We start from the raw sequence: 20,468 nt of genomic DNA on the forward strand, positions 1-20,468 counted from the left end.
CAGTCAGAGGAGCATGAGACTCTTGATCTTGGGGGTTGTGAATTGGGGGCCCACTTTGGGGGTAGAGATTACTTAAATAAATAATTTTTAAAAAATAAAGGAGGTATAGGGGCGCCTGGGTGGCGCAGTCGTTAAGCGTCCGACTTCAGCCAGGTCACGATCTCACGGTCCGTGAGTTCGAGCCCCGCGTCAGGCTCTGGGCTGACGGCTCAGAGCCTGGAGCCTGTTTCCGATTCTGTGTCTCCCTCTCTCTCTGCCCCTCCCCCGTTCATGCTCTGTCTCTCTCTGTCCCAAAAATAAATAAACGTTGGAAAAAAAAATTAAAAAAAAAAAAATAAAGGAGGTATGACAGTCATGTTTCTGTGAGATATCTGTTGCTCTCTTTTTCTAGACTTCTCATCCTTTTCCCCAATCTGTGGGGAAAGTAAGTTTATTTTGTGATGGAGTTGCAAATACCTGGTTAAGTTCATGTTAAATATGGTGACAGGCACCACCAACAAAACTTTAATGTTCAAATGATAAAGTGTAGCAAAAATGGAGAAGGGTTTTGAATTTCCAAATCACTTATAAGCAGTTTTATAACATATTTGTATTTAGAAGCTGTCAGTGACCCTTCTGAGACCAAGGGAATAGTGGTAGAGACAGATTGAGGTAAGGTGGAGACACTGGGGGCTTGGAGACTGTGTTTAAAGGAACTGGATTTAGAAAGTCATCACAAAGAACACCGGAAGAGCTGAGTGAAGTGGATGTACTGTGCTAATCATCCTGTAAGAAAAACACCAAACACAGAATGATAGAAGAAATGGAGAAAACCCACCAGAGAGATTCTGGTGGTGGTGACTCAGATAGGGTACTTGGAAAACAGAACATAAATAACTGCTCAAAGTGCCCAGAATCTGATGAGACACTGCTCAAAAGTCTGAGGAAACATCTCAGGGCAGAGCTCATGGATGTATTTGCAGCTCTGGCGGGAAACACTTTTTTTCTCATTGATTTGGGAGGAGGTGACGGCTGGGCAAAGAGTGAAAGCAATAGAGAGAATACATGAACAGGTAAAGCAACTCTTCTGAGTGTGAGGGTGAGGTGTCCTAACCAGAAAAATGAATGACCCCAGAGCTGCTAAAGGGAGAATGAAATCGGGAGAGTCCACCAGGGACTGTCTACCTCTGCAAGCTTGTACTTAATAAACAGGAGGCACCTGTAATTTATCCCACCTGTATGTAAACTCTTCCTATATTTTCCTTCTGCTGTTTTCCCTGTGAGCAGATTCTGAGTTTGTTGCACTTCCTGGGGGTTGGTAGATGGTTGGATAACCTGTAGAGAAGAGAAATGGAGAATTGCAGGACATTGTTTTAGGAAAAGAAAATTGCCCTTCTGATGTCTTTCCCCTTTCTATTGTATAGGCAATAGAAAATATCCCAAGCCAATAGGGTGAAAAATTTGCCTGGAAGAAAATCTTGGATTTAGGGCTATCGGGTATGGTTTGGTCAATCTCTGGCCTCCTTTGAGGGGAATACTTGGTAGTCAGGTGAACGTCATGGTAATGCTACCTCAGGAATTTCAGAGAGTCGGGGATGGTGGAGATAGGCGCATGAATGGGTGCAGTTTTTATGCTCTGATTCTCATGGTGCTAATTACTCTACATTCTGGAGGATTTAGAGCCTAAAGAAGTAACTGGAAGTAATGATCTTCTCTGAGATGGAACATACCTTTTTATATTCCCCCCTTCTGAAATAATAGTCTCGCCCAATGACCACTCTTCCATCTGTGCATCTGTGTGTGTACACACACACACACACACACACACACACACACACACTCACACACACACAATACTAACTTCCCCTTTGGACCCTAAATCTTTCACCTACAATGGTTGGTTTGACCCCAAGTAACACAGCAGCATCACCATCTCAAAACTGATTTAGGTTCCATATTAGCCCCTGATCAAATTCACAAACCTCACAGTGGCAGAAGCTCTGTTATATCTGCCTCTTTAACACCCCCTGATTCAATAACATCCCTCACCCATGCTCCCATTCCACACACCAGCAGAATCTTTCTTGTTATTCAAGAAAATTAGTTACCCTTTGTATCCTGACAGCCTCTCTCTCCTTGGACCTGCTACTTAGTCATTTGCTCCCCCCAGGAATGCTGCACCCTGTCTTCCCACACCTCACATCCGACCACACATAAAACAACTCACCAGTCTCTCTCCATTATCATAAAATCCTAACTGCTAATATCATTTCATTTTGATCTTCCATTTAGCATTTAGGACTTAGATTCCACAGGAATCAAGCCCACTTTATTTTTTTTAAGGAGTTCATTTTTTTTTCAGTGTTTCAGAAACTATTTATTAGATTATCTTGATTGCACGATGTGATCCAATAACAGTTTGTTTTATCATCCACTTGGATTTCCTTTTTGCATTAGCTTCCATGACAGTAATTCTCAACTGATGTAACAATTATTGTTAAGACATTAGGACTATTGAAGTTTGATGTTAAAATAGAATCAAATTATGAAGGCAAATAGGCAAGACTTCTAATTCCCTTTCATTGTAAAGAACTTGATGTGTTTTGAAGATAAAAAGCTTAATCATCCAAATTGATCTACATACAAATTTTCCTTTTCTTTCCTCTGTTTCTCTCCCACCATTTGAAATATTATCTTTGCTGAGGCCTACACATCATTCTTGCCTGATATAATTCTTGATAGGAATACAGACCACTCTCAAAGTCTCCATGAATACAAAAGTTAGGCAACTTAGGATCTGTACAAACCAAGTACTGATTATGAACTCTGAGGGCTGAAATGGTCTGAAATATGGAACTTTGTACTATTAGGTATTTATCCAAAGGATACAAAAATGCTGATTCAAAGGAGCACATGCACCCCAATGTTTATAGCAGCACTATCAACAATAGCCAAATGATGGAAAGAGCCCAAATGTCCATTGGCTGATGAATGGATAAAGAAGATGTGGCATATTTATATGATGGAATACTACTCGGTATGAAAAAGAATAAAATCTTGCCATTTGCAACAACATGGATGGAACTAGAGTATATTATGCTAAGTGAAATAAGTCAGAGAAAGACAGATATCATATGATTTCACTCATGTGGAATTTGAGAAACACAACACATGAACATAGGGGAAAGGAAGGAAAAATAAAATAAAAACAGAGATGGAGGCAAACCACAGGAGTTCTTTTTTTGTTTGTTTATTTAATTTATTTATTTTGAGAAAGAGAGAGACAGAGAGCATGTGCGAGCAGGGGAGGGGCAGAGAGAAAAGGAAGAGAGAGAGAGAATCCCAAGCAGGCGCCACTCTCTCAGCATAGAGCCCAACACAGGGCTCAATCCCATGAACTGTGAGGTCATGACCTGAGCCAAAGTCAAGAGTTGGATGCTTAATCGACTGAGTCACCCAGGTGCCCAAGTCAAACTCACTTTAATATAGACTGGGAAGAAAGAAGAAAAATACAATTAGAAGGAAATTATAAATCGATGAGAATTAACAAAGGAGTTGGTATGCTGTTGTTCTTAGATCTCCAACATTACCCTGTAATGAGAATAAAGTGCTCATTAAACATTTACTCATCCCAAGCAATCCATAGAACCTCCTAAAGAGGCAGACCTCGGCAGCTCTGCACTCTGCTCTCAGGGATCGGCCCCTGGTACCATTTCTAAAGGAGTGAAGCATCATTATCACCATATATTACAGCCTTGCAGCAAAATTGCTGTAGCACCCTTTCCCAAAAGGGTGCTAAACACTTATCACAGAAAAATTCTCTGTGTCTGACTGTAGCTTCCTAGCAAATAATTGAACATTATGTAGGAAATACACTTAGAAATAAATGGGAAGTTCAGGAATTGAAGGCAATAGCAGCTTTAGTTCAGGATATTTAGGTTCAAACCATAAAAGTACAAGCTATGGATAAGAAGACCATGATTGTGAGCAAAATTCACAAATGTCTTATAAATATAAAGGGCCCGTTGATACTCTACCTCCCTAACACATCCACCCTCCTCATGTAGGAGTGGAAATAAAAAATTATCTGACAGTTACCTTTCCAGCCACCTATTTTCTCCTTGCACAGAGGAGCTATGTGTGAACCACTGCCTCCCACCTCCCTACCTCCTCTCTCACCACTTATAGAATTTGGGCATTTTTTGTCACACTCACATGTGAGTCTTTTACCCCAAGCTTCTGAGTTCTGATAGCACTTCTCTTCTCTATCCCCTTTCTATTTGTCTAAAACCACCAAAGTCAAGACCAAGATGTCTACGACTGATGGTAGTTAACATGTTAACAAGAAAAAAGAAAATTTCTTTTAGAAATAACTTGTGCTTTTTCTGATTACCAGAAGATAGAAGTAAATATGATGTTATACATCTTCCCAAAGAAAATGACAGTTACCGTTTTGGAAAATCATTGGTTTAAAAAAAATTTTTTTTTTAATGTTTATTTATTTTTGAGACAGAGAGAGAGACACAGCATGAGCAGGGGAGGGTTAGAGAGAGGGAGACACAGAATCTGAAGCAGGCTCCAGGCTCTGAGATGTCAGCACAGATCCCGACAAGGGACTCAAACCCACAGACTGTGAGATCATGACCTGAGCCAAAGTTCGATGTTTAATCGACTGAGACACCCAGGTGCCCCAGGTGTTGATTCTAATTAGAAATGACAAAGAACCTGAGGACTTATCCCCTAGCCCCTTGGACATGTGCAGAAGATGCCTGCAGAGAACCAGGAAATTTCCCATCTCTGCCCTCATTCTCTATTTATTAATCTACTCTTTTCAAAGCATCAGCTTTCAACATGGAAAACTTTTTTCCTAGATTCAATGATTATTCTTCAGTTTTGTTTAATTACAAATGTCATATTAAAAATAGGGGCACCTGGGTGGCTCAGTCAGTTAAGCATCCAACTTCAGCTCAGGTCATGATCTCATGGTTTGTGAGCTCAAGCCCCACATCGGGCTCTGCACTGACAACTCAGAGCGTGGTGCCTGCTTCAGATTCTGTGTTTCCCTCTCTTTCTGCTCTTCCCCCACTCATGCTCTGTCTCTCTGTCTCTCAAAAATAAATAACCATTAAAAAAAACTTTTAAATAGAATATGCTTTCAGTTCAGTTCTAGGTTCACTTAGCAGCTGAGACAGTATGGGGAACTTCACCCCATTCTTCTCTAGGGAGGTGTGGTCTAAATTTTAAAAACACAATTTGTGCTGCCTGTTTATTATTGCTCATTCTTTGATAATTTATTATACATTCCTTTGCCATTTTAACTAGCCAGAGCAAAAACCATTTAAGGTTGGACTAGGTAAGCAACTCAGAAGATTATAGTGGAAAGAAGTGAAACTGAGGGGCGCCTGGATAGCTCAGTCAGTGAAGCTGTCAACTCTTTATTTCAGCTCAGGTCATGATCTCATGGTTCATGAGTTTGAGCCCCACATTGGGCTCTGTGCTCCAGCACGGAACCTGCTTCAGATCCTCTGTCTCCCTCTTTCTTCTCCTCCCCCCCACCAAAAATAAATAAACGTTAAAAAAAAAGAACTGAAATCGAAACTACCACAGCCCCTACAGTTCACAGATTAAATTCCTCATCAACTCCAAATCTTTCTTGCTTGCAGTCTCTAAATAAATGTATGCTTCTGTAGGGGACACCCTCAAGCTTCAGCCTTCCTCATAAACCCCTCTGTCCTTCTGCCCCACAGGTACCTGTTTAGAATAATAAATTGGGGGTTCAAAAAAGAAAGGTAGAAGAGGACAGGATCCGAATGGCCAGCTAACTGGCAGCAGGATTAGAATAGTAAATTATACAGACTTGAATCTATAAGTTGAATATCCACCTTTCTGAATACTTAATGACAACAGAGGAAGCAAGTCATTGGAGGGGAGTTTAGGTAGAAGCAAACAGAGTTGCGATCAAGAGAGGCCAAGATGTTTAATGGATTATCGACGCAGACATAGAAGTTACCTGGAATGACGGACGACATAAGCGAGGGTGAAAGAGATAATTCTCAGCTGGATGCCAAAGTCTTCAATGAGTGAAGGGGATTTTTCAGGAGAGCGATCAGTTACAGGGAAAAGGAGTAGTAGAGCAGGAGATAATCAGTGATATCAGCCCCAAAATAGCAGAGATAACTGAGGTCTAAAAGACTTCATTCAGACATCATCTTTTCCAAAAAGCCTACCTGGACTCTTCTCCCATCAATTGTTATTAGATGAATACTGGAGTATTTCTATGGCACTCTGCAAATGTCTATGGTATCACATACTAAGTGTATCTATTAGTTTACATGTCTTTTAGACTATGAGCTTTCCTGGTGCCTGATGGCACAGAAGGGGCCAACTATAAATTTGTTAAACTGAACTCTTCTGTAATATTCAACTGCCTCCATCCAGGGTGATTTATTTGGATTGTTTTCTCATCATCCTAGACTATTCCAAATGTTCAAACAAAGCAGAATTAATAGAGATGTTGGATTTAGCATTATAGGCTGCTTATCACTGTATATGTTAAAAAGAAAGCATGAATGTTGAAGTCAGATAGCCTTAAGCGAGTTCAAATTCTGACTTTACAATTTATTACTTTGAACTTCTACTCCTTATTTTGTACAATTGAAGGCAATAAATATTCACAAAGACGTTGTATAAGTTAAAAGTAATATGCACTGGGGTGCCTGGGTGGCTCAGTCAGTTAAGCATCTGACTCTTGGTTTCAGCTTAGGTCATTATCTCGCAGTTCATTGGTTCAAGCCCCGTGTCGAATCCCACGGGATTCTCTCTCTCCCTCTGTCTCTGCCTCTCACCTGCATGCTTTCTCTCTCTCTCTCTTTCTCAAAATAAAATAAACATTAAAAAAGTGATATGCACTGTAATATGTATACAATTGCCTAACAAGATGCATATTAGAATTCTCTGTCTCTGTCTCTCTCACACACACACCTTCTTTCTCTCTCACATACATACACATGCACACACTCTTCTCCCACCCTTGAATTTGGGCATGATAATATGACTAGCTTTGGCCAGTCACATATGAATAGAAATGTCATGAGTCAATTGTAGCAGAAGCATTTGAAAGACTCCATGTCTGCTCTTCTCCACATTGACTACGGAGGCATGTAACTGGATGGAGACGCACATTAAAGGTGCCTAAAATGTTGAGCCACGGCCAGAGAGAAGATAGCTGCCCTGGGCTTACAGTGAAATTTACACAGGTGAGAAACTTTTGGTATGTTTGCCCACTTGCATTTTTATGATGTTTGTTATTACAGCATCACCTAGATTATATATCTCACGTATCTTCATACTTAGCCTTCTCATAAAGAAGATATACCTTTCTAAGCAGATAATTCTGTGTTACTACCTCAGGACAAATACCAGAGGACAGCTATCAGAAGCATCCGCTGTTGATGGACATGGTGTTAACTGTATCTCTAAATATACTCTTATTTTTTCAAACCCTCCAGAGATGCTAATAGAAACAGAAAAAAAAAAAAAAAACCAACCAGATATGAGACACACAGCTAAGGCAGTGTTGAGAGGAAAATTTTTATAACATTAAAAATGAATATGTTAGGTAAGAGGAAAAGTCTTAAATCGAAAATCTAAGCTCCCAATTCAAGAACACAGAAAAGAAAAAAAGTAAAATAAACTGAAAGCAAAAGAAGGAAGAAAATAATAACCTAAGAACAGAAATTGATAAAATTGAAAGCAGAAAAACAACACGGAAAAAAACCCAATGAAACAAAGGTCTAGTTCTTTGAAAAATATCAGTAAAACTGGCAGACTTCTAACAATACAGATAAGAGAGAGAAAAAGAGAAGATATAAACTACCAACATTAGGAATGAAAGAAGAGATATTACTATAGACCCTGAACACATAAAAGGATAATAAGAAAGTACTAGGAACAACTCTGCACGCATAAATTTGACAGCTTATACAAAAGAAACCACTTCCCCAAAAGACACAAACTAGCACAAGCCATCCCATACAAAAAGGTAATTTGAATACCCCATTACTATCAAGAAAGGTAAAGTCATAATTTTAAAACTTTCTAAAAAGAAATCTTCAGGCCAAGATACTTTAACTGGATAATTCTACCAAATATTTAGAGAAGAATTAATGTCAGTTCTACATAACCTCTTCCTTTCTATCTGGAAAGGGAATTTGTCTTAATGCATTCTATGAAGCTAATATTACCCTAATACCACAACCAGATAAAGATAATGCAAAAAAGGAAACTACAAACAAATGTCTTTGAATATACACACAGAAATCCTTAACAAATATTAACAAACAATTCAGCAATATGTAAAAAGAATTATCACCATAACCAAGTGAGGATTATTCCAGTGATACCAAGCAGATTCAGTATTCAAAAATCAATGTAGCCCATCACAAGCAAAAGATGAAAAATCACATTGTCATACCAAACAGTGTAGAAAAAAAACATCTGACCAATTCAACATTCATTTATAATTTTAAAAAAATTCTCAGAAAAATAGAAATAGAATAAAACTACCCCAACTTGATAAAGAGAAGCTACAGAAAAATCCTACAGCTAACATTATATTTACTGGTGAAAGTCTGAATGCTTTGTCCCTAAGGTTGGGAACAAGGCAAGGATGTCTGCTCTCATCGTCACTTATTCAACATTAGAAGTTATAAACCAATATAAAAAGGCAATAAAAGTCATGTATGTCAGGAAGGAATCAATGAAATTGTGCATGTATAATTTCTTTAAAAAGTAAAGTATATAGGTGTAAACCTAACAAGATAAGATATTTACAGGACTTGTATGCTGAAAACTACACAACACTGATGAAAATAATCAAAAAGATCTAAACAAACAGAAAGACATGCCGTATTCATGGTGGAAAGTCTCAACACAGCAAAGATGTCAATTCTTTCTAAATTGATATACAGATTTAACACAAATCCTGTCAAATTTCCAGCAACTCTTTTCTCTTTTTATAGATATCAACAATATTATTCTAAAATTTACATGGGAAAGCAAAGGAATTAGAATAGCTCAAACAATTTTGGATGGATCTACCCAATTTCAGCTCAAACAATGGATCTACCCAATTTCAAGAATTATTAGATACTATAGAAATCAACACTATGTAGTATTTAAAAAAAAATGCCTATGTGATATTGGCATTGTGGTAGACACACAGATCAGTAAAACAGAACCCAGAAGCCAGAAATAAATCCATGCAAATATGCCCATCTGATGTTTTACAAAGATACAAAGTGATTTCATGAAGAAAAGAGAGCTTTTTCAAGTATCTGGTGTTGGAGCAAGCAATTGGACAGCCACAAACAAACAAACACAAGTAACCATGACTTAAGTCTCACACCTTATATAAAAATTCATTCAAAATGGATCATAGACTTAAATGTAAAACATGAAACTATGAAATATATTTTTAAAAAGCAGAGGAGATAATCTTTAAGAGCTAGGGCTAGGCAAAAAGAGCCCTTAAACTTGACACTAAATCAAAATCCATAAAAGGAAAAGTTGATAAGCTGATAAGTTGGATTTGACCAAAATGTAAAATTTTTACTTTGTAAGACTCTATTAAGAGGATGAAAAGTCAAGATAGGGACAAAGAGAAAATATTTGCAAACTACATATCCGAAAAGGCTATTCTCCAGAATATATAAAGTACTAGCAAATCTCAACATTAAAACCATAAACAGTCCTGTTAGAAAATAGGCAAAAGGCATAAAGAGGCATTCAATCAAAAAAGGATATAAAGAGGGCCAAAAAAAAAAGCACATGAAAAGATTTTCAACAAAATTAGCTATTGGAAAAATAGAGCCACAATGGGATATAAAATCTCATAGATTTACCTATCAGAATGTCTAAAGTTAAAATAGTAACAACACTAAATAACGGTGAGGATGTGGAGAAGATGCATCACTCATACATTGCTGGTGGGAAGGTAAAATGATGAAGCCACTCGGAAAACAGTTTAGCAGTTTCTTTAAAAAGGAAACATGCAACTACTATGGGGCTCAGCAGTTACACTCCTAGGTATTATCCTAGCGAAATGAAGAGATGTTCACACAAAGGCCTGTACACAAATGTTTACAGTAACTGTATTTAAAGTAGCTAAAAATTGGAAACCCAGATGTCTTTCAGAGTAAACTGTTAAACAAATGGTAATCTATCAACACTGTGGAAGACTACTCTGCAATTAAAAAAAAAATCTACCAATACACACAACATGCATGAATCTCCAGAGAATTATGTCGAATGCAAAAAAAAAAGAAAAAAAAAAGCTAATCCCCAAATCCCCAAAGGTTATATGCTACATGATTCTTCCACTTTTATAACGTTTTTGAAATTATAAAAAACTACAGAAATGGAGAACAGATTAGGGTTTGCCAGGGGTTTAAGGAAGGGGTGGAGAGGATGGAAGTAGGTATGACTAAGCAAAAGCAACATGAGGGATCCTTGTGGGGATAGAAATGTTCTGTATCTTAACTGTCTAAGTCAATATCCTGGTTGAACTTTAATGTGAACATCGATTTGAATTTCATACAATGCCCATGGAATTCCAGATAGAGTCATAAGAAACCCATAATTGGCTAGGTAGATATGCAAAATATAGTTCCATCTTGACTTCAGGTGCCATGTGTTTACACAACTGCTAATGGAAATGTTCCCTATCCTAACTATGAATGTCAATATTCTGGTTGTGATATGTACTAGTTTCTTTAAGATGTTACCGTTGGAGGAAACTGGGTTAAGGGTACATGGAATCTTTCTGCACTATTTTATACAAATTCACATAAATCTACTGCTATCTCAAAATAAAAAATTTTTTAAGAAAAAATAAAAGCATCTGCATACAAATCATCATTATGTGTTTTCCAAGAACACATGCAGAAAATAGACACTGAGGAGATCAGAGGGACTGCTTGCTGGTAGGGAAGGTGAGGAGAATGGGAGTGAGCAATGGGAATAAAGGACATATTTTGCTAATAGCAGATAAAGCTTAAATTTTTTTTAATGCTCTCGGTTCACATTTGTCTGACCAGCCAGTGATGGATTGTAGCACAGAGTCCATTACTCCTTATTGAATGCATCCAAAGTCATAGATCAGGGGTCACACACAAAAAATCCTTCTATAATATGAGGTTTATAGGATGTCCATGGAGCTCCATATATAGCCACAGGCCTCATGTAATTGGCTCAGGAAGGTAGGCAAAATATGGTTCCCTTTTGATTGCAGGTGTTAAGTATTTACACAACAGCAGATGAAATTCAAATCAAGGCGTCACTATAACAACAGTTAAGTTTGCATTTCAAAATCCTATCTTGGGGGCAGCTAGGCTAAATGGCTCATTGTAATTATTTGGATAATTCATTTGTACAGGCATAGTACCATTAAATAACAAAATAGGTTCAGTTTACAAACTAGTCTTATTCTTATGTCTCAGTTCTCTTAAATTTTCTGTGAAGGCTTGATGTTTAAAGACCGAAGGGGAGAATTTCCCGCTAAGGGTTTTTAGTAGATATTTTATTTTATTTTATTTTATTTTATTTTATTTTATTTTATTTATTAGATATTTTACATAAGAATTTACTGGACAAATTCCTTGGAAGTTTACAATCTAGAATTCTAGAAAGATTTTTATGTATACTAACCCTTTTCTGAGTGTATGAGGAAGCAGAAAGTTCCACAAACTCAGGCCCATCTGATCTTTAAGAGTGTATTCAATTAATTCAAGCTTCTATTCACAACTGTTATGTGCCAAAAACTGCATTAGACACTGATGAAAAATGTAAGTCACATACAACCTCTAGCCTCAAAGAGCTCAAAATCTAGTAGAGGAGACAAGGAAGTAGAAAATGATAACTCAGCATGGAAAGGAATAAATAAAGGTATGAGCAAAATCTCATTTAAGGGAGCAGAGTATGCATTGTAGCATGTTCTGGGAGGCCAAGTAGGAATGACATCCAAACTGTTCTTGAGAAAGGATTAGGTGTTTGAGTGACAGAGAGAAAAAGGAAGTGCATTCAAGACAGGTATACGCCAGGCTTGAAGACTTGAGAGGAAACCGCATCCTTCTCACTTAAAATTCTAAATCAGAGTTCTACTTACGGTTCTCCCAGATTGCACTGCAACTGTCTCAGCAAGCTAAGGAGTCAAGGCATCCGTGGGGACTGGCCATCCTCCTCTGCTTGTGTCCCCTGTGTCATCCTTCTGTTTCTCCAGCTGCTCTTTCATTCTCTTCCCTCTCCTGACCAACCTCCTCCAAGTCTGCCCTACCTGACAAATCTGTGACCATAATGATCCCATGCCCCAACGTACCCTGAACTTTCAGGTCAGGCATCCGCCACAGCTTTTGTGTCCCCCTTCAAGTCCCTGAGAGAGAATATCTAATCAGCCTAGCTGATTAGTTTTTAGACATGTCTACTGAACATTGTAAAAGTGTCACATGGTGTGCAGTTAACCCCGCATCTCACATGGACAAAGGAAACAGTCTCCCTTGTGATTCCTCTTTCAATGTCAGGTGCCTGGTTGAATATTCTGGTTTCATGTTTCTGAACTGAGGGGTTCCAGAATTTAGGTATTCTGCAACCTTGGCTGCATATTACAACCACTTCTAAGACATATTTTAAAATTCTGATGCCAAGAACCCATCCCCAGAAATTCCAATATAATTGATTGGGTGAGGCTTCCCAGGTGATTTTATTGTGCACACACATCAAAAACCATGAAGACTTCTCCCAGGATCGTGTCTGGGGAGTGGTTAATATTCTGCCATCTTCGGAAATGGGAGAGAAAGCGAGCCTTGCAGAGGTACCCATTCTACTCCCAGTTTGCTCAGCAGCTGGAGATTGGAAGACAGTCTGCAACAATGTTCAAGGCCTGAGCAGGAAAGCTTCCTTCTAGGACTCAATGATACCATCTCTGCTTCTTTCTTGAAGGCATAATGGCTGCCCTCAGACCTCTGGTGAAGCCCAAGATCATTAAAAAGAGGACAAAGAAGTTCATCTGGCACCAGTCAGACCAGTATGTCAAAATTAAGTGCAACTGGCAGAAACACAGAGGCATTGATGATAGGATGCACGGAAGATTCAAGAGCCAGATCCTGATGCCCAACATGGGTTATGGGAGCAACAAGAAAACAAAACACATGCTGCCCAGTGGCTCTCAGAAGTTTCTAGTCCACAAGTCAAGGAGCTTGAGGTGCTGCTGATGTGCAACGAATCTTACCGTGAAGAGATTGCTTACAATGTCTCCTCCAAGAACCATAAAGCCATAGTGGAACGAGAAGCTCAGCTGGCTATCAGAGTCACGAATCCCAATGCCAGGCTGCACAGCAAAGAAAATGAATAGACAGACAGCTTATGTGCACATCACATTTGTTTTAATAAAACCATAAAAGTACAAAAAACAAACAAACAAAAAACCATGAAGACTTGCTCTTAGTGCACTGTTGGGAGAATTGATGAGTGGCTTCCTGAGCCTATGACTAATGGCATCCTTCCAGCTTTTGTCATCAGCATCAGCTACTTGCACAGATGCTCTCTGACAACACTCAGCTAATCCTCCATATTTTAGGCCTATATTGCCAAAAACAGACGGTATTGGCTCAAAGGAAGGAAGTAGCTTATTCCCACATACCTATATCTCTCCCTTCAGAATTGCAGAATTCCAGAATGAGAATATACATAATAGGGAATGAGCTCATGGAGAAAGTAAGATGGTGTATAATAAGCTACATTCTCACTGGAATCCCTGGATTCTATGAACGGGTGGTGACATTGGTATATCGTGTATGCAGTGATCCTGATGCAGCTGACTTTAACAAATAGTACCCTTCTTCTACAACACCGCACCTTCAAGTGTATACCCCTTTTTTTTGTTCAGAGTCAGTTCCTCCAGTGTTCAGTGAGGGGACATCTCCTATCTCACTTTGTCCCAGCCCCTAAAATGGTCATAACATTAAAGATACAGGTAGTTAAAAAAAAAAAAAAAAAAAAAACAGATACAGGTAGTCATTTCTCCATCTAAATCATCTGCCTGTTTGGAATATACTATAAGGGTATGTTTCTTGGGGTAGGTACATCCCTCAGGAGTTTAGAAAAACAGTTCCTTCTTCAATAGCTGGTGCAGTGACTCAGTCCTGCACGGCCTATTCCTTGACCAGCAGTCACAAGGTTAATTTTCTGTCCCAAAGATTCATGTCTCCTGAATCATCCAAAAACAACACTGCAGAATGAGCCCAATGTCATAAGTGATGTAGCCCAAGGCTTTCTGGCCTATGCCAGCAGTTAGATATTTACCCCGGGCTTGGACTTCCAAGGTTATAATAGGAAAATAAGGCAAAGCAGTGTACACACAGTTCTGGGAATGTACGTATTTGGCACCCATATACTGGAGCTCACAGACCCACAGAAAGACACTGACTTATATTGGAAATACCAACACAGAGACACATGTGCAAAGTAATTCCAGACAGACCGTGGTCACCAGCGCTTGGCTAACATGTGAGGTCACACGCACATGTAACTTGCACATCATTCCCCTTCTGATACCTATGACTCATTATCAATACCTGCAGATATTTACATCCAAGGAGAATATGGCGAGCAGCTAAAACTACTTACTTCCCCTCCTTTCTCATCTCCTTAAATATCACCCTATACCTCCAGGGATATGATGTCTTTTCCAGTGGAAAAGGAAGTGTACTTCCTTAAGGAGATGAGCTAGCCAATCTCACTGCTCTTCTCCATACCTAGTGGAAGAGGGGGAGCCCAAATGTAAATCCACACAGTGAAGGCAGGAAGCAAGGCTTAGACATTTTGATGACGAGAGTTTTTTCTCAAATTCTCATCCCTGCCACTACAGAAACAGCGGTCACCACGGAGGGCTGAGAACACTAGTTCAACACACCTTTCTCCCTTTCACACTTCTCTTCATATTGCTCTGTTTGCCAAAGGTCATTTCATCCAACCCACTGCTTCTGAGAACTGGCGACTGCTACAGTAATTACAGGCAAGCTGCCCTATCCTCTCCTTTCACCCCTCTCCAAGGTCTCCCAGAGATCAAGGAAGTTTACCTGAGCAGGCATCAGTCACATGTCTATGCCTGCAGGCTAGAGCTGGGACACAGCCAAAGTAATTCCAGGAATTGGACTTGGACAATATCCTAAGATAACCTCTCTTTTTCTTCAGAGCCTGGGTGAATTGTGTAGTTTGGGACAGGCTGCCTGAAGTTAGGACCCACTCTGTGTCTCCTACTTTCCACCTTCTACAACTGGTTGCCTACAGTTTACCTGAGGTCCAGGCTGGAGTGGAGAGAATCAGTTCTCAGAATTCAGCACGACTCTTCACAGGTGGCCCAACCAGTGCTGAGTGTAAGAAATTATGATTCAGGTCTCAAATTGTGATGATTCAGGTCTCAAAGTTTTCAATGTTAGAGCTCCTTTTGTTCTCTCAGATTTTCCAGTCATAGTCATCTATTTCATAAAGAATTTTGAGTTCTACTCTGTGCCAGAAACTGGAGATAGAAAGGAGAATATAGCACAGAACTTGACCTCCAGGATCTCAAAGTATAATGTAATGTGCATATCTGAGCTCGTATTCTAATAAGTGGAGTGAGGTGGGTGGGGAATGGGCTAAATGGGCGATGGGTATTAAGGAGGGGACTTGTGTTGAACACTGTGAGTTGTATGTTAAGTGATGAATCACTAAATTCTACTCCTGAAACAATATTACACTATATGTTAACTAACTAGAATTTAAACAAAAATTTGAAGAAAAAAAAAGAGGAGAAGCATCTTATAACAAAGCAATCCCTCTCTTTTTGCTATGGTGTATTTGTTGTTGTTTGTTTTTGTTTCACTGATTTATTTCACAGAGAGAAGAAAGCAAACAAGTGGGTCAATTTTGCCATCTTGAGCTGAAAGTCTCCAATAGCAAAGATTCTAATGGAGATTTAAAGGACAGTATCTCAAAGAAAGAGAGCACTGTGGAATGGATTACTTTAGTACTTGCTTGGCCCTGTTCCCAGTGTAATAGAGTCCCCTTAAATTATCCCAAGACCTGAAGGACATGCTAATCCAGAAGCTGATGATCTGGAAGAAGAGGAATATGGGTAGTCACCATCCTGACTTGTCAAGAACTGAGAGGTTTCCGAGCTTAAAAGACTTTCAGTGCTAAAATGGAAAGTTCTAGGCAAACCAGGGTAAGTTGGTCTCACCCAAAGTGGTGGGATGAAGAAAGTGGGCAGAAATGCCATAGGTCTCATCTTGATTATTTCCTTAAGTTCTCTGAAAATGTGTCCAGGGCTGGGAAGCAGAAATTTATAGGTAAAGTGAGTACAAGCCAGATGGACGAAGCTCCTAGTTTGTTGGGGGGGGGGGGGGGCAGTGCGGGATGCAGAGGGAGGAGGACGGTATCAGCAACCATTTGCCAATAGAACCAGAGCTCCAAGACTTAACCAGGGAAAGTATCTGGCATCCAATCTTTGCAGATACCACAAAGCAGAAGAGAGGATTAAGAGTGAGAGGGCAGGACTTGGATAAGGACAGTGCCAGGCTGGCAAAAGAGAAGTCAGCAACCATTGTTTCATGTGAGTGAAGTGGTTGATATGGCAAGCAAGTGAAGACAGGTCGATTAAATTGACCTCTGATACAAGGACATTATTTAGGCTATAAAACCAGGAAGAACAGCCCACCTCCTGTCCTGGCAATGTAGTCATGACATGTGCCATTGGGCAGATCCTGTTGACTTTTCCTATAGAAGCAGACTCTGTCACAAAGGGTACCTGGAAAGGTTAAGAGGATGTGCTGGGAAGCCCTGTCAAGTGGCCTTAAGAGACTCACAAACCACTCTTCCTCCTTTCCATCCCTTCAGAAAACCCAGCAGGCAATGCTTACTCATTCTCCTGTACTTAACTGAGCTACCAGGTTAGATATTAGTCCTGAATTCCTGGAGCAGACATTGGCCACAAAGATTAAACCATAATTTTAAATTGTGAGGGGCAGCACAGTACAATGAGAAGGGGATGGCTTTTGCAAGTCAAGACACCTAGACATTGATTTAGTCTGGCCACTTACTACCTCTGTCAAATTAACTTGTAACATTGGTTTCATAGTAGGTATTACATAAGGGGTTTTGTGAGACAGAGACATAACCATATGAAAATGCCAAGCACATGCCAATACATGAGAAAGGGAACCTCTCTTCTTCCCGCTCCCTGTGTGTGTATGTGTGTGTGTGTATATGAATGCATGTGTGATTGTGTATATGTGTGGCTGTGTGACTGTGTATGTGACTGTGTGTGTGTATATGAGTGTGTGTATGACTATGTGTGGTGCTGTGTGTGTGTGTGTGTGTGTGTGTGTGTTCATGTGACCCTCTGGCTTAGAATCGTAACCGGCGGATAGAAGTCCTCTCTTCTTTCTCATCCTTCCTCGGGAGCTATACTTTAATTGCATGCTGTAGCTCTCATTCCAAAGCCAGAAAGTTTTGACTTCTCCATTTTTTCACAGACTTCCAGGTCAAAAACGCACCAGTGGCTTCCATATCATTGTAAAAAGGGCCCTGGAACTTATTTCTTTCTAATTTTGGAGGGACATGAAGCTATCTCTACCTCTGAGATATTCTGCTCCAAAACCCTCTCTCTACCAGGATTGGGTAACTGAGTCAGAAATGATCCCCTCCCCTAATCCCAGAGATAGTTCCTGTGACAAAAACAAACCACAGTGTTTCCTCCAACTGCTCCCAGCTGTGTCTCAATCCTCACCTCTGTCCCCTATCTTCACTTTGCTCCATACACAATGAGCTCATCAGGGACCATGAAAGACCCCAAAGAAAGATGCCCACAGTAGAGGACTAGCATGTGTCTGGAAATGTTTGAAGAATTCTTTAAAAATATAAGCTTCCAGCATAAATCTATGAAAGGGAAGGAACTCTGAGGCCTTCCAAAAAGGAGGAGTCTAGAATTAGAGAACTTTTTTTTTTTTTTCAACGTTTTTTTTTTATTTATTTTTGGGACAGAGAGAGACAGAGCATGAACGGGGGAGGGGCAGAGAGAGAGGGAGACACAGAATCGGAAACAGGCTCCAGGCTCCGAGCCATCAGCCCAGAGCCTGACGCGGGGCTCGAACTCACAGACCGCGAGATCGTGACCTGGCTGAAGTCGGACGCTTAACCGACTGCGCCACCCAGGCGCCCCTAGAATTAGAGAACTTTTTAAACAAAATTTTTTTAATGTTTATTTTTGGGACAGAGAGAGACAGAGCATGAACGAGGGAGGGTCAGAGAGAGAGGGAGACACAGAATCTGAAACAGGCTCCAGGTTCTGAGCTGTCAGGACAGAGCCCGACGCGGGGCTCGAACTCATGAACAGTGAGAACATGACCTGAGCCGAAGTCGGACGCTTAACCAACTGAGCCACCCAGGGGCCCCTAGAATTAGAGAACTTTATTTTTCCATTTCCTCTTACTTCTCCTGGTCCTCTGGGCTCTTTGTTGCTGAGCAAAGGGAAATGGATAAGACATGATACAGAACTATCTGCTTTATGGGTTTCTAGAGTGTTAAACCTTTGTTCCCAAGTTACTGACCCAAGATACCTAAAAAGAGCCAGAATCTAGACAGGAAGAGGGATGAAGAGGTGGTCATTTCATGACCACCAAAGGTGGCAAGCCAGTCACTTGAACAAGATTAATGGAAGGTTCTATTCTCCTGGGCTGGACTGGCTGGAAAGGCAGGAAACTTCAGGCTTTCCTGATTCTTCCACATTTGTACAGGACCACCTCTCTTAGACTTCAGTTCCTTGTCACTGCTGTCCTCCTTTGGTGTGAATAAATGAAGGGAAGACTGCCTCCCAGCCAAGAGCTGAGCTGCAGGATGTACAGAGTTTTCAGCAAACACCACCGGGACGTGCTAAAAAGCTGCCAGGTTACATGGAAATTTTAAGATTTACACATTCTTTCTCCCAAACTGAGAAAATTGCTTCCAAGTTTTCAAGAAATTGAAATTCTGAAAGGAATTTATTCACTCATTTGTTCTTTTGACAAATATTTATTGATCACCTATTTGAGAGTTACTGTTCTATGCCTTCTGGATAAAGCAGAAAATGGGAGATAGGAATTCTTTGCCCCTTGAGACTTACATCCTCTTGGAGAGACAAGCAAATCATAAAGAAATATATAGTAAAATGCTGGATTATAAGTGCCATGGTGAAAAATGGAGCAAGCCAAAGGGATAAAAAGAGTCTGAGGGTAATCATTGGAACAAGGTGATGATGGAAGAGCTCCCTGGAAAGGAAACATCTGAACAGAGGAGGCTACCATTCAAGTACATTACAGTAGAGGTTACCAAGCAGGAAATGCAAGTACAACTCCCGAGGCAGGAATTTGCTCTGGTGTTTTCAAAGACGAGAAGAAGGCCAAGGCAAATGAAGCAGAATAGGGAGAAAAACAATGATAGAAACTGAAATCAGAAAATTTTGTCGTAACCAGATCTCTTAGGGCTCCCTAGACCATGAGTGGGGAGGGGCAATGAAATTTATTCCACAGATAATGGAAAGCAATCAGGAAGGGTTTTGTTTTGTTTTTGGAGGCGGGAGTATAAAATCTGCTTTGTTTTTAAAGGATCGCATGCTGCCTGCTATCTGTAGCATAGGTTATATAAGGGTACAGGTGGAAACAAGAACAGTTAGGAAATGTGGCAGTGGTCCAGGTGACATGTGCTTGGGATCTGACTAAGGGATTGGAATTAGGGATGGGAAATGAGATAGCATTATAAATACTTTTTATGGTAAAACCACAGGATTTGCTGGGAGATTGGATGTGGGTTGCAAGAGAAAGAACATTATCATTGATGACTCCAAAGTTTTGACCTAAGCATCTGGGTACTTGGAGATGCCATTTGCTAAAATGTGTGGAAGGCTGTGGGAGGAGTGTTTTGGGAATGCAGAGAATCAAAAGTTTTGACCTGGATGTGTGAAATCTGTGATGCTTTATGACATCCAGTGAACTGTTATGCAGGCTATTAAATGAACATGTCTGGAATTCAGGGGGAAAGGTCAGGGCTGGAGATACAATTTGGGAGTCATTACCACATAAAAACCATTAGGATAGATGATCTTAGCAAGTGAGGGTCATCCAAGATTGAAAGCTTAAGGACGAGGAGGACCTGCAAAGGAGATGCAATTATCATACTCAAGCAAAGAATAAAAGTCAGAACACAATTCATGGCATAATGTAATGTAATGGGGAAAAGATGGTGTTTGTTGTTTGAATTAATCACTCTCAATGTGGGTAAGAATGTAGGTAACTGGCAATGCAATACATTGTTCTAGGAGATGTCATTTTGGAAAAAGTACTTTGGAACTGGAACTTCTTAACCTAGTAATTCCACATCCAGGAATAATGATTTACTTATTCTTTTATCATCTACAATTTATT

The 20,468-nt window shown here is 40.0% G+C and overlaps 2 protein-coding genes and 1 non-coding gene across 3 annotated transcripts in view; 2 read left to right on the forward strand and 1 right to left on the reverse strand.

The window, feature by feature from the left end:
* LOC115502040 (olfactory receptor 2F1-like) overlaps nt 1-20,468 on the reverse strand; it is a 342,928-nt gene that overhangs the window by 12,440 nt on the left and 310,020 nt on the right. The window lies entirely within an intron of this gene.
* LOC115509516 lies at nt 12,766-12,905 on the forward strand. Its single transcript, XR_003967403.1, has one exon. It is a non-coding gene; the product is annotated as a small nucleolar RNA SNORA7 (small nucleolar RNA).
* Nucleotides 12,978-13,384, forward strand: LOC115509319 (60S ribosomal protein L32-like). Its single transcript, XM_032592470.1, is given in 2 exon segments — nt 12,978-13,215; nt 13,218-13,384. Coding segments are annotated over 2 exon segments (405 nt in total).

This window comes from Lynx canadensis, chromosome A2 (assembly GCF_007474595.2).
Source record: "Lynx canadensis isolate LIC74 chromosome A2, mLynCan4.pri.v2, whole genome shotgun sequence".
NCBI classification, from domain to species: Eukaryota; Metazoa; Chordata; class Mammalia; order Carnivora; family Felidae; genus Lynx; species Lynx canadensis.